Source organism: Hippocampus comes, unplaced genomic scaffold (genome assembly GCF_001891065.2).
Source record: "Hippocampus comes isolate QL1 unplaced genomic scaffold, H_comes_QL1_v1.1 scaffold189, whole genome shotgun sequence".
Classification (NCBI taxonomy): Eukaryota; Metazoa; Chordata; class Actinopteri; order Syngnathiformes; family Syngnathidae; genus Hippocampus; species Hippocampus comes.
In genome coordinates this window covers 58,724-72,900 of record NW_017804802.1, presented here as the reverse complement: position 1 = coordinate 72,900, position 14,177 = coordinate 58,724, and the positions used below count along the sequence as shown (strand labels likewise).

At 51.0% G+C, this 14,177-nt stretch overlaps 1 protein-coding gene across 1 annotated transcript in view; it reads left to right on the top strand.

Annotated features, from left to right (window-relative positions):
• LOC109530038 (titin-like) overlaps positions 1 to 14,177 on the top strand; it is a 213,785-nt gene that overhangs the window by 174,881 nt on the left and 24,727 nt on the right. Inside the window, 10 exon segments of the mRNA XM_019893583.1 lie at positions 81 to 10,676; positions 10,758 to 11,054; positions 11,184 to 11,771; positions 11,840 to 12,142; positions 12,227 to 12,523; positions 12,596 to 12,883; positions 13,014 to 13,313; positions 13,392 to 13,543; positions 13,639 to 13,789; positions 13,871 to 14,170. Of these exon segments, the coding sequence (XP_019749142.1) occupies positions 81 to 10,676; positions 10,758 to 11,054; positions 11,184 to 11,771; positions 11,840 to 12,142; positions 12,227 to 12,523; positions 12,596 to 12,883; positions 13,014 to 13,313; positions 13,392 to 13,543; positions 13,639 to 13,789; positions 13,871 to 14,170 (13,272 nt within the window).

Genomic DNA, 14,177 nt, shown 5'->3' with positions numbered 1-14,177 from the left:
TGCCGAGAATGCTGCCGGCTTGGGAACACCCAGTTCCCCAACAACGTATTACAAAGCTTTGGATCCCGTCTTCAAACCAGGCCCGCCAAACAATCCCAAAGTGGTGGACACCTCAAGATCGACCGTTTCCCTGACCTGGGGTAAACCCATCTATGACGGTGGCTGTGAGATTCAGGCGTACATTGTGGAGGCGTGCAACAGTGCGTCAGATGAGTGGTTCATGTGCACTCCTTCCTCTGGAATCGCAGAAACGTGGTTTACGGTGACAAAGCTCCTGGAGAAGCACGAGTACCAGTTCAGAGTGTGTGCCATCAACAAAATCGGTGTCGGTGAGCAGGCGGATTTTCCGGGAAAAATCATTCTGGAAGAGAAGCTTGAAGCGCCTGACCTGGACCTGGACGCCGACATGAGAAAGATGATCAACATTAGAGCCGCAAGCACACTTAGGCTCTTTGTTCCTATAAGAGGTCGTCCAGCCCCGGAGGTGAGATGGGGCAAGGCTGACGGGGAGCTGAAGGAGACAGCCCAAATTGACAACACAGATAGCTATGCGTCACTTGTGATTGAGAACGTGGACAGATTTGACACAGGCAAATACACGCTGACTGCCGAGAACGCCAGCGGAATAAAGTCTGCCTTCATCAGCGTCAGAGTCCTGGACACCCCCAGCCCCCCAAATAACCTCCTGGTGAAGGAGATTACCAAGAATTCTGTCACCCTGACATGGGAGCCTCCGCTCCTCGATGGCGGCTCAAAGATTAAGCAGTACATTGTGGAAAAGCGGGAGAGCACTCGGAAGGTTTACTCTCCAATCACCATCTGCAATAAGATGACATGGAAAGTGGAATCTCTCCCAGAGGGAGGACTATTCTTCTTTAGAGTGATGGCTGAGAACGAGTATGGTGTCGGTCTGCCCGCGAAAACCTTCGAACCAATTAAGATATCTGAGAAGCCGCAGCCCCCTGGTAAAGTCAGCGTTGTTGATGCCACACACAGTACTGTCACCTTGACGTGGGAGAAGCCCATACATGATGGCGGCAGCAGGATAACCCACTATGAAGTCGAACTGGCTCCAAAGGACACCGACTCTTGGTCTGTTTGTACCAGTGGGAAGGCAACCGAGGCCCTGGTGAGTAATCTGCTCAAGGGAGAAGAGTATCAGTTCAGAGTGGTCGCTGTCAATGACAAGGGCAGGAGCGACCCCAGGCAACTGGCTCATTCAGTTGTCGCCAAGGACCTTGTGATTGAGCCTTCCGTCAGACCGAAAACCAGTTGCTACAGTGTTCAAGTGGGACACGACCTCAAGATTGAAGTGCCAGTTGCAGGCCATCCAAAGCCGACCATCTCTTGGTCCAAGGATGGAGTCCTCCTCAAGCAGACCACCAGAGTAAACGTCACAGATTCAGCCCATCAGACCACACTTGCAATTAAAGACGCCACCAGAGAGGACGGAGGCATGTACAGCATTACCGTTGCCAATGATCTGCAATCCAAGGAAGCCACTGTTGAGGTTATCACTTTAGATAAGCCCGGACCACCTTCAGGACCTGTCAAATTAGAGGATATCAGTGCAGAGAGCGTCACACTGACATGGGAACCTCCCACGTACACAGGCGGCTGCCAAATATCAAACTACGTTGTCGAGAAACGAGATACCACCACCACTAACTGGCTCGTGGTGTCTGCCACTGTGGCAAGAACAACACTCAAAGTGGGCAATCTGAAGACCGGCGCTGAGTATCAATTCCGAATCTATGCTGAGAACAGATATGGCAAGAGTTATGCCATTGATTCTGACCCGGTTGTGGCACAGTATCCATTCCAGGAGCCTGGCCCACCGGGTACGCCCTTTGTATCTTCATACGCTAAAGACTACATGGTAGTGGAGTGGCACAAACCTCCGTCTGACGGAGGCAGCGCTATCTTGGGATATCATCTTGAAAGGAAAGAGAAGAACAGCATACTTTGGACCAAGATTAACAAAACTCTCATCCAAGACTGCAGGTTCAAATCCACTCCTCTGGAGGAAGGCATTGAGTATGAATACAGAGTCTATGCTGAGAACATTGTCGGCATTGGAAAGTCCAGTAAAGTGTCAGAGGTCTATGTGGCCCGCGATCCGTGTGATCCTCCTGGATGTCCAGTTGCACTGATAGTGACCAGACACTCGGTGAAGCTCAGGTGGGCGGCGCCGCAGTACAACGGTGGAAGTCTAATTACTGGCTATGTCGTGGAGAAACGTGATCTTCCTGAAGGAAAGTGGATGAAGGCCAGCTTTGCAAATGTCACGGACCTTGAATTCACAGTGACGGGCTTGAAAGAAAACAGCAAATATGACTTTAGAGTCATTGCAAGAAATGCAGCAGGTGCGGTCAGCAAGCCTTCTGAGAGCAGTGGATCCATCACAGCCAAAGACGAAGTTGATCCGCCCAAGTGTGAGACAGACGCCATGTACAATCAAACCCTTGTCATCAATGCTGGGGACACATTCAGTTTGGAGGCCAAAGTGGACGGGAAGCCCATTCCGACGGCTCAGTGGTTTAAGGGCGATGTTGAAGTGGAAAACTCGGCCAGAGCGGAGATTAAAAATACAGACTTTAAGGCCCTTCTTGTTGTGAAGGACGCTATCAGAGTGGACGGCGGGCAATACACACTGGTACTCACCAATGTGGCAGGCAGCAAGACTCTTCCATTCAGTGTAAAGGTCCTCGACAGACCAGGTCCATCAGAGGGACCTCTTACTGTGAGCAATATCACTGAGGAGAAGTGCTCCCTGTCATGGCTTCCACCAAAGCACGATGGAGGCAGCGGAATTTCTCACTACATCATTCAGAAGCGAGAGACAAGCCGCCTGGCGTGGACCGTGGTCTCCAGTGACTGTGCCGCCACCATGTTCAAAGTCACCAAACTCTTGAAGGGAAACGAATACATCTTCAGGGTCATGGCATGCAACAAATACGGCGAGGGTGAGCCTCTGGAGTCGGCTCCAGTTATCATGAGGAATCCATTTGTCCCACCTGGCACACCTCGGGAGATTGAGATTACCAACATTACCAGGGACTCCATGACTGTCTGCTGGAACCGTCCTGAGACCAACGGAGGCAGTGAAATTGTTGGCTACATTGTGGAAAAGAGAGACCGGGCTGGCATAAGGTGGACCAAGTGCAACAAGCGCAGGGTAACAGACTTGCGTTTCCGAGTGACGGGCCTAACCGAGGACCACGAATACGAATTCAGGGTTTCTGCTGAGAATGCAGCTGGCGTGGGTCAGCCGAGCCCCGCCACACCTTACCTGAAAGCCTGTGACCCCACATTTGAGCCTGGCAGCCCCACCAACGTCCATGTGACAGACACCACAAAGGACTCCATAAGCCTGGCATGGCACAGGCCCATATATGATGGTGGCTGTGAGATTCAAGGCTACGCTGTTGAAATCACGAAGGCTGATGAGGAGGAGTGGACAATTTGCACACCACCTTCCGGAGTGAATGTCACCAAGTTCACCATCACCAAGCTGACTGAGTATCAGGAATACAAAGTGCGCGTGTGTGCCATCAACAAGGTGGGAATTGGGGAGCCAACCGAAGTCCAGGGCAGAGTTCGGCCTGTGGATAAAATGAATGCTCCAGAGATGATTCTGGATGCTGAACTCCGAAAGGGCATTGTTGTCCGTGCGGGAGCCCCGATGAGAATTGGCATTCCGTTTAAGGGTCGTCCTACACCTGACATTAGCTGGACCAAGGAGGACAGTGACCTGCCCAGTAAAGTTGAACTTGAGACGGGAGAAGACTACACACAGCTCTCCATCAACATCTGTGACAGAAATGATGCCGGAAAATACATCCTTAATCTGCAGAACAGCGCTGGCACCAAGTCTGCATTTGTGTCTGTCAAAGTTCTGGACACTCCAGGAGCCCCCACCAACCTCACCGTCAAAGATATTAAACGGGAGAGTGTCACCCTGAGTTGGGAGCCTCCTCTTATTGACGGCGGCGCAAGAATAAAGAATTACCTGGTTGAAAAGCGCGAGTCCAACAGGAAGGTTTACGCTAATGTGGACAACAAGTGCACAAAGACCAGCTACCGGGTTACCGGCCTCACTGAGGGAGCAATCTACTACTTTCGGGTCCTTGCCGAAAATGAGTTTGGAGTAGGACTACCAATTGAGACAACAGACTCGGTTAAGACCTCTGAGCCTCCTCTGTCAGTTGGTAAAGTCACTTTGACCGAAGTCACTAAAACAACCGCCTCGCTGTCATGGGAAAAACCAGTCCACGACGGAGGAAGCAGGATTATCGGTTACTACATCGAAATGCAAACCATGGACTCCGAGGAATGGGTGGTGGCTGCCACAACCAAGACCTGTGAAGGCATGGTCACGGGCCTAAGTCCTGGACATGAATATCTTTTCAGAGTATCTGCCTTCAATGACAAGGGTAAGAGTGACCCAAGGCCTCTCTCTGCGCCAGTCATTGCCAAGGATTTGACCACGTTGCCCGGATTCAAGATGAGATTCAACACTTATAGTTTGCAAAGCGGAGAAGATTTGAAGATTGAAATTCCTGTGACTGGACGTCCGGTCCCTAAAGTGGAGTGGAAGAAAGAAGGACAGGCTCTTAAAGAGACGACCAGGCTAAACGTATCTGGCACGCCTACATCTACAAAGCTTTGCATCAAGGATGCAAAGCGGGAGGATTCCGGCAAATATACCGTCACAGCCACCAGCAATGTCGGAACTGCAACCGAAGAGATTACTGTTGTCATTCTTGATAAACCGGGCCCGCCCACTGGTCCTGTGAAGATTGACGAAGTGAGCTCCAATTATGTAACACTCTCCTGGGAACCACCAACGTATACTGGCGGCTGTCAGATTAACAACTACATTGTGGAGAAGAGAGACACCACCACAACGGCTTGGCAGATTGTGTCTGCGACCATCGCCCGAACAACCATCAAGGTCAGCAACTTGAAGACTGGCGTGGAATATCAGTTCAGAGTGTCTGCTGAGAACAGGTATGGAAAGAGTTCTGCCATTGTCTCCCCACAAGTGATGGCTCAGTATCCATTCAGCGTGCCTGATGCACCAGTGGTCCCCGTTGTAACCGCTGCGACCAAGGACAGCATGGTCGTTGAATGGAAGCCACCCGCAAACAATGGTGGGAGTCCCATTCTTGGCTATCATCTGGAAAGGAAGGAGAAAAACAGCCTCCTCTGGACTCAACTCAACAAGCTGCTCATCCCCGATGCACGTTTCAAGACTGCAGATCTGGAGGAGGGCATTGAATACGAATTCAGGGTTTATGCCGAAAACATTGCAGGACTTAGTCCGGTCAGCAAGGTTTCAGATAGCGCAGTGGCCCGTGACCCCATCGACCCACCGGGTGCTCCCGAGGCCATTGAAATAACACGGAACCACGTAACACTTAAGTGGACCACCCCGCCGTATGACGGAGGCAGCGTGATTACCGGCTACCTGATTGAAAGTAGGAAACACCCTGATACTCGCTGGATGAAGGCCAGTTTTACCAATATAATTGACACCCAGTTCACTCTCACTGGCCTGACTGAGGACTGCATTTATGAGTTCAGAGTTGTTGCCAAGAACGCAGCTGGTCTGTCCAGCCGTCCCTCTCCGAGCACAGGGGAAATAACTGCCAAAGATGAAATTGAGGCCCCCGACGCAACCATGGATTCCAAATTCAAGGATCTAACAGTCGTTCGTGCTGGTGAGACTTTTGTCATTGATGCAGACTACACCGGCAAGCCTCTGCCTGAGGTCATCTGGTTGAAGGATGGAAAGGAGATTGACAACACTATGCCAAGAATGGAGATCAAGACCACACTCACACGCACCGTCTTGACCGTGAAGGACTGCATCCGAACAGATGGCGCACACTTTGCTCTCAAACTTGTGAATGTCGGAGGAGTCAAGATGATCCCAGTTAACGTCAAGGTACTGGATAGACCCGGCCCACCAGATGGCCCGCTAGAGGTCAAAGGTGTCACGACTGAAAAGTGCTACCTGCATTGGAACCATCCCTCGCAGGACGGCGGCGCCAGCATTTCACACTACATCGTTGAGAAGAGAGAAACCAGCCGTTTGTCGTGGACTATGGTGGAGCCCAAGATTCAAGCCATCAGCTATAAAGTCACCAAACTGCTACCTGGAAATGAGTACATCTTCCGTGTCACGGCTGTCAACAAATATGGTGTTGGAGAGCCGTTAGAATCAGAGCCAGTTGTTGCCCGCAATCCCTTCACTACTCCGAGTGCGCCGTCCACGCCAGAGGCCGGTGTCGTCACCAGAGACTCCATTGTGCTTACCTGGGAAAGGCCGGAGAGCAACGGGGGAGCCGAGATCGAGGGCTACATCCTTGAAAAACGTGACAAGGATGGCATTCGATGGAGCAAATGCAACAAGAAGAGGCTGTCTGACCTGAGGTTCAGATGCACGGGTCTCACTGAGGGCCACTCTTATGAATTCAGGGTCTCTGCTGAAAATGCCGCCGGCGTGGGCAAGCCCAGCGCACCAACTCAGTACATCAAGGCATGTGATGCCATTTACCCACCAGGACCTCCAAACAACCCAAAGGTCACTGACCATTCCAGCACAACGGTCTCGTTGACTTGGACTCGGCCTATATATGACGGCGGAGCGCCCATCACTGGTTACATTGTTGAAATAAAGGAGGCTGCGCTGGATGAATGGGTCATTTGCACCCCACACACTGGTGTGCAGGCTACTAACTACACAGTGAAAAAACTGAGGGAGAACACCGAATACAATGTTCGCGTTTGCGCCCTTAACTGTGAGGGCGTGGGTGAACACGTAGACCTGCCCGGCAGTGTCATCGCCGCTGAGAAGCTGGAAGCTCCTGAAATTGAACTCGACTGTGATCTTAGAAAGATGGTCAACGTCAGGGCCACAGCGTCCTTGCGTCTGTTCGTCACAATTCGAGGGAAGCCTGAGCCGGAGGTCCGGTGGTCAAAGGCAGATGGCACTCTGAATGAGCGTGCCCAGATTGAGGTGACGAGCTCCTACACCATGTTAGTAATTGAAAATGTCGACAGATTTGATACCGGCAAATATGTGCTAACTCTGGAGAACATGAGTGGTTCTAAGTCGGCCTTCATCAACGTCCGAGTCCTGGACTCACCTAGCGCACCGACGAAGCTTGAGGTGAAAGATGTGAAAAGAAATTCAGTGTCTCTCTCTTGGGAGCCTCCTCTAATCGATGGAGGGGCAAAGATATCTCATTATATTGTGGAGAAGAGAGAGCAGAAGAGAATGGCCTTCACCAGCGTCAGCACCAACTGTGTGAGGAACTCTTACATGATCTCTGATCTGCAGGAGGGAGGCCGGTATTACTTCCGTGTGCTGGCTGTAAATGAACTTGGCGTGGGTCTGCCTGCCTCCACGGAACAAGTCAAAGTCTCTGAGGCTCCTTTGCCTCCTGGCAGGGTTCAGCTGATGGATGTGACTCGTCACACGGTCACGCTATCCTGGGAGAAACCTGACCATGATGGTGGCAGCAAGATTACAGGCTACATTGTGGAGATGCAGCCCTACGGAGACGAAATGTGGAGTTTGTGCAGTGAAGTTAAAGCACTAGAGGCCACTGTTGAAGGTCTCACAACAGATGAGGAGTACTTTTTCAGGGTTGTTGCGGTGAATGAGAAGGGTCGGAGTGACCCCAAACCTCTTGCTGACCCCGTCATTGTGAAGGACATCACAGTACAACCCATCGTCAACCTGCTGTTCAATACGTTCAGTGTTAAAGCTGGAGATGACCTGAAGATTGATGTCCCCTTCAAGGGCAGGCCGCAACCTGAGGTGACCTGGAAAAAGGACAGCCAGGTGCTGAAGCAGACCACTCGCGTCAATGTTCTCACCTCACAAACCTCGTCTAAAATCTTCATCAAGGATGCCACCAAGGAAGACGTAGGGAAATACGAGATCACCCTGACTAATGCAGTGGGCACGACGACGGGTGAAATCTCTGTTATCATCCTGGACAAACCGGGCCCGCCCAGTAACGTTAAGCTGGATGAGGTGAGCGCTGACTTCGTCTCTCTGTCTTGGGATGCTCCGACCTACGATGGCGGATGCCAGATTAATAATTACGTGGTGGAAAAGAGAGACACGACCACAACCGTATGGCAGATTGTGTCTGCTACTGTTGCCAGGACCTCAATCAAAGTGTCCCATCTCACTCAGGGAACAGAGTATCAGTTCCGTGTTGCAGCTGAGAATCGATACGGCAAGAGTCATGCCGTTGACTCTGCTTCCGTTGTTGCTCAGTACCCATTCGAACCTCCGGGCTCTCCCGTCAACATTCGTGTTTCCCATGCCAACAAGTCTGGCATGCTTGTGGTTTGGGATCGACCGATCACGGATGGCGGCAGCCCCGTCACTGGTTATCACATTGAAAGCAAAGACCAAAGCAGCATTCTTTGGACCAAGATGAACAGAGGTCTTCTGGCTGAGAGCCAGTTTAAGATGACTGGCATTGAAGAAGGCTTGTTCTATCAGTTTAGAGTCTATGCAGAGAACATCGCTGGCATCGGTCCAGGCTCTAAAGCCAGTGAGCCAGTGGCAGCAAGGGATCCATGTGAACCTCCTCGCAACCTTAAAGTCACCAACATCACGAGGACCTCAGTCTCTCTCTTCTGGGAGAGGCCAGAACATGATGTTGGGACCAAGATTACTGGCTACATTGTTGAACGCAAAGAGGTTCCAAATGGCCGCTGGCTGAAATGTAACTTCACCAACCTGCAGGACACTTACTTCGATGTCACAGGCCTAACTGAAGATGTCCAATATGACTTCCATGTTATTGCAAAGAATTCCGCCGAGATGTTAAGTGTGCCTTCTGAGAGTACTGGACCTGTAACAGTCAAGGATGATGTAGATCCGCCCACAATTATCTTGGAGGAAAAGTTCAGACAGCTGCTTGTCATTAAAGCAGGAGAGATTATTCAAATCGACGCTGAAACAACCGGGCGTCCCCTTCCTGTCGTGTCGTGGTCTAAGGATGGAAAGGAGATTGAAGCCAAGGCCAGATGTGAAGTCACCACCACCAACTTCACAACTACCCTGCTCGTAAGAGATGCTATCAGGAGGGACTCTGGCCAATACGTCCTGACTCTGCACAATGTGGCAGGAACCAGGTCTGTGGCTATCAACTGCAAAGTTCTGGATAGGCCTGGACCTTCTTCTGGACCCTTAGCTGTGTCTGGCCTGACAGCAGAAAAATGCACCCTGACCTGGGGCCCGCCTCAGGAGAACGGGGGCGCCGATATCATGCATTACATTGTTGAAAAACGGGAGACGAGCCGGCTGGCTTGGACTCTTGTACATGGTGACATGAAGGCCACCACCTGCAAAGTCACCAAGTTGCTGAAAGGGAATGAGTACATCTTCAGAGTTAGAGGAGTCAACAAATATGGGGATGGCGAAGCCCTTGAAAGTGAGCCAACAAAGGCCATGGATCCGTTCACAGTCCCCGCTGCTCCCACTAATGTCCAGGTCACCTCCGTTACGAGCGAGGCAATGACCATCTGCTGGGAAAGACCGGTGTCTGACGGTGGTAGCAGCATTGCTGGCTATGTCATCGAAAAAAGAGAGAAAGCCGGCCTTCGCTGGTGCCGTGTTAACAAGAAACCGGTTTATGACCTCAGAGTCAAAGCGTCACACCTTCGTGAGGGCTGCGAGTATGAATACCGAGTGTTTGCAGAGAATGCCGCCGGGCTCAGTGCTCCCAGCATTGCCTGTCCACTCACCAAGGCGGAAGATCCCCAGTTCTTGCCTTCCCCACCCGCTAAGCCCAAGATCATTGACTCAACAAAGACCACTGTGACCCTGTCCTGGAATAGACCCCTCTTTGACGGTGGTGCACCTGTGACCGGTTACCGAGTAGAATACAGAAACACTTTGGATGATGAATGGACTGTCGGTGTCCAGAACACCAACAATACAGAGTTCACAGTGGTGGGACTGACCCCTGGTGCAGAGTACGTGTTTGTGGTCAAGTCCATCAACAAGATTGGAGTCAGCGAGCCCAGTCCGGAGTCAGACAAACAGCTGGCCCAGGAACGGGAAGAAGAGCCCGTCTTTGACATCAGCAATGATATGAGGAAAACTCTTATCGTGAAGGATGGCAGCTCCTTCACCATGACGGTGCCCTTCAGAGGCAAACCCATCCCCACTGTGACTTGGAGCAAGCCCGATGTTGACCTAAGGGTCCGTGCTGTCATTGACACCACAGACACCTTCACCTCAATCACTTTGGAGAAAGCCACTCGCAATGATTCGGGAAAATATACCATCACCTTGTCCAGTGTAGCCGGTACTGCCTCCTTGACCCTCAACGTCAGAGTCCTGGATTCTCCTGGACCTCCGGCATCTGTCGTGGTCAAGGATGTGACCAAGAACTCTGCGACTGTGACATGGGATACTCCAGAGAATGAAGGAGGAGGGCCAGTAAAGAACTATCTATTGGACATTCGTGAGGCCAGCAAGAAAGGCTGGACTCAGTTGACCGACACGTGCCATAGGTTGACATACAAGGTGTCAGATCTGCAAGAGGGAGGAGTCTACTACTTCAGAGTGACCGGCGAGAACGAGTATGGCATTGGAGTTCCCGCTGAGACCAAAGAGGGAACCAAGATCACAGGTATTGGGGCTTTTCACGCTGTAATGCTTCACGGAGTCTGACAATATTTGGTCAGGATAACACATTGCTTCCCTTTTCCAGAAAAACCAAGCCCACCAGCTAAGCTTGCAGTGACTGATGTGACCAAGGAGAGTGTAACCCTGGCTTGGGTCAAACCAGAGCAAAGCGGAGGCAGCAGAATTACGGGATATCTGGTGGAGGCGTTGGAGAAAGGCCAGGAGAAGTGGGTCAAGTGTGGCGTAACCAAGTACTTGCAATACACAGTGTCTGGCCTGAGGGAGAACACAGAGTACTTCTTCAGAGTCCGAGCTGAGAATCAAGCTGGATTCAGTGATGTCAAAGAAATGATCACCCCGGTTTTGGTCAAAGACCAACAAGGTATGTGACAGTGACATTTTTTTGTTGTGCTAAAACATACTCACATGTATTTCACAATTTCCGAGCGATTCCTCGGTTTTCTCAGACATGACCTTTAGTGTTTCAAATTTCTTTTGTCATTTTCTGAAGAATCTCCTGAGGTGGTGATGAAGGACTTCCCCCACAACACAGTCTATGTCAGAGCTGGCTCCACTCTCAAATGTGAGATTCCGCTAATAGGCAGGCCACTGCCCAAGGTGACTCTCTCCAAGGACGACGTGATACTTAAGTCAACCATGAGGTTCAACTCCGAAGTCACTCCCGACAGCATAAAGATCACGCTGCGCGAAAGCATCGCAGGAGACTCTGGACGTTACGATATCCTGGCTTCCAACTCAAGTGGCACCACCAAGTCTTTTGTCAACATTGTGGTTCTGGACAGGCCCAGTGTTCCGCTGGGACCTGTAGAGCTGTTTGACATCACGGAGGACAGCGTGAGTCTGAAGTGGCTCCCGCCCGCCTATGAGGGTGGCAGCCCCATCACAAACTACATCATCCAAAAGAGGGAGACGACCACGGCCAGCTGGACGGACGTCTCCTCTGCTGTGGCTCGCTGCACCATCAAGATCCAGAAGCTTACAACAGGCCTGGAGTACCAGTTCAGGATTAGGGCTGAGAACAGATATGGAATCAGCGAGCACCTTGACTCACCACCTGTTGCAATTAGCCTCCCTTACAGTAAGTAACCATTGTTTCATTTTGACCTGAGAATGACACCACCCTCATAACTCTTTGTCATCCCACAGCCTTGCCTGAAGCACCCTCCATTCCAGAGGTCACTGCTGTGACCAGGGAGACCATCACTGTAGCCTGGAAGGAGCCCAAGTCAGACGGAGGCAGTCACGTTTTTGGCTACCATCTCCAGATGAAAGACAAGAACAGCATCCTGTGGCAAAAAGTCAACAGAATGGTCATCCGGGCCACTCACTTTAAGGTCACAAGCATTCACGCCGGACTCATTTATGAGTTCAAGGTGGCAGCCGAGAACGCTGCTGGAATCAGTGAATTCAGCAGAGTTTCTGATCCAGTGCTGGCAATTGACGCCTGTGGTAAGTTGCAGTGCCTGAAACTGGCTCTTTGTGACTGTTTACGGAGTCGCTGTTGTCTTATGAGCTCCGACTGTCTTCCGACAGAACCGCCCACCAATTTGCGCATTAGTGATATCACCAAGAACTCCATCAGCCTGGTCTGGCAGGTGCCTAACTTTGACGGGGGATCCCAGATCACGGGGTACATGGTGGAGAAGAGAGAAGGAGTCGTTGGCAGGTGGTCCAAGGCAAACCTAACCAACATCAAAGACACACGCTACACCGTGACTGGTCTGACTCAGGATCAGACCTATGAGTTCAGAGTAATGGCCAAGAACGCGGTGGGCTCAGTGAGCAATCCTTCCATGACAGCTGGACCCGCCACATGCGTTGACAACTTTGGTACGTAAAACCATGTTAAAAAGGTTAAACTGCCTGGCACGCATTTTCATAAGATTTATATCTCTCTTTCAGGTGCTCCAGAAATTGAAATACCGGCAGAGTACTTGAACGAGGTGAAGCATAGGGCAGGCTCGGATGTCGAACTCAAGTTTAACGTCACTGCGAAGCCTTCACCTACCATTGAGTGGCTAAAGGATGGAAGAGAACTCAAAGCCGGTGCCCAACTCTCCTTTAAACACACCTTTGAATCCACAAGTCTGTTCCTGAGGGACACCTCCCGCCTGAACTCTGGTACCTATGAAGTCAAGGTGAAGAACTCCCTGGGTTCAGCCTGTGCGGTTGTCAGATTGCTCATCCAAGGTACTTCAAATCAATTGTCAAATCAATCTTTTATTTATTTATTCATTTTTGTCGGGGGTGGGGTGGGGTGGTTCAAAAGATAAATATTTTAGGTCGCAATATGAATGCACCCCTTGCTTCCCATTCACAGACAGGCCAGGGCCCCCTGCTGGAGAGATCCAGTTTAAGAAGGTGACCGCCGACAACATCACCATCATGTGGTCTCCTCCTGCTGACGAGGCCGGTGCCATGGTGACGCACTACATTGTGGAAAAGAGGGAGACCAGCAGAGTCATGTGGTCCATCATCTCGGAGAAACTTGTCGACTGCATCGTTAACGTGCCCAGACTCATCCAGGGCAACGAATACATCTTCAGAGTCCGCGGGGTCAACAAATATGGCATCGGTGACCCTCTGGAGTCTATGCCCGTCATCGCCAAAAATGCTTTTGGTAGGAAAACTGAAACAAAAAGGATGCATGAATTGCCACCCCTGTCGTGGATAACAACCGATGTGTTCATTTCGACAGTTCCTCCCAGTGAGCCATCCAAGCCTCAAGTCTCCATGATCACCAGATCAACCATGACAGTGATTTGGGAGAGACCAGCTCTTGATGGAGGCAGCGACATTGACGGTTATTACCTGGAGAAAAGGGAAAAGAAGAGTCTCCAGTGGTTCAAGGTTGGTTTATGGAAAACTTTGAGAAGACGCTTCTCATTACTGGCGGCAGCTGTACAGCTAATGATAATAATGGCCGGTTGTGCTTCATCGTGCAGGTGGTGAAAGGCACAATCAGAGACACCAGGCAGAAGGTCACCGGCCTTGTGGAGAACAACGAATACCAGTACCGAGTATGCGCTGTCAACAAGGCCGGAGCAGGGAACTACTCAGAGGCCTCTGAATTATACAAGGCCCATGATCCTATCGGTATAGATTTGCACCCACTATGACATGTTCAACGAATGCCTTTCCGCTACCGTAGCTGATGGATGCTTTGTTTACCTTTAGATCTTCCTGGGGAGCCGTCCAAATTGCGTGTGGTGGACTCCACAAAGACCTCCATCACTCTTGGATGGGAGAAGCCTGTGTACGACGGTGGCAGCGAGATCACACATTATTTCTTGGAGCAAATGAATGCAGAGGAGCGGGAGTGGGCGACGGTCAACCCGCAAGTTAAGACCTGCGAGTATGTGGTTTCTCACCTCAAACCAGCAACCTACTACTTCTTCAGAGTTTCCGCTGTCAATTGCAAGGGCAAAGGAGAGGATATCAAGATGTACCAGCCTGTGCAAGCCAAGGACATCTTGGGTTTGTA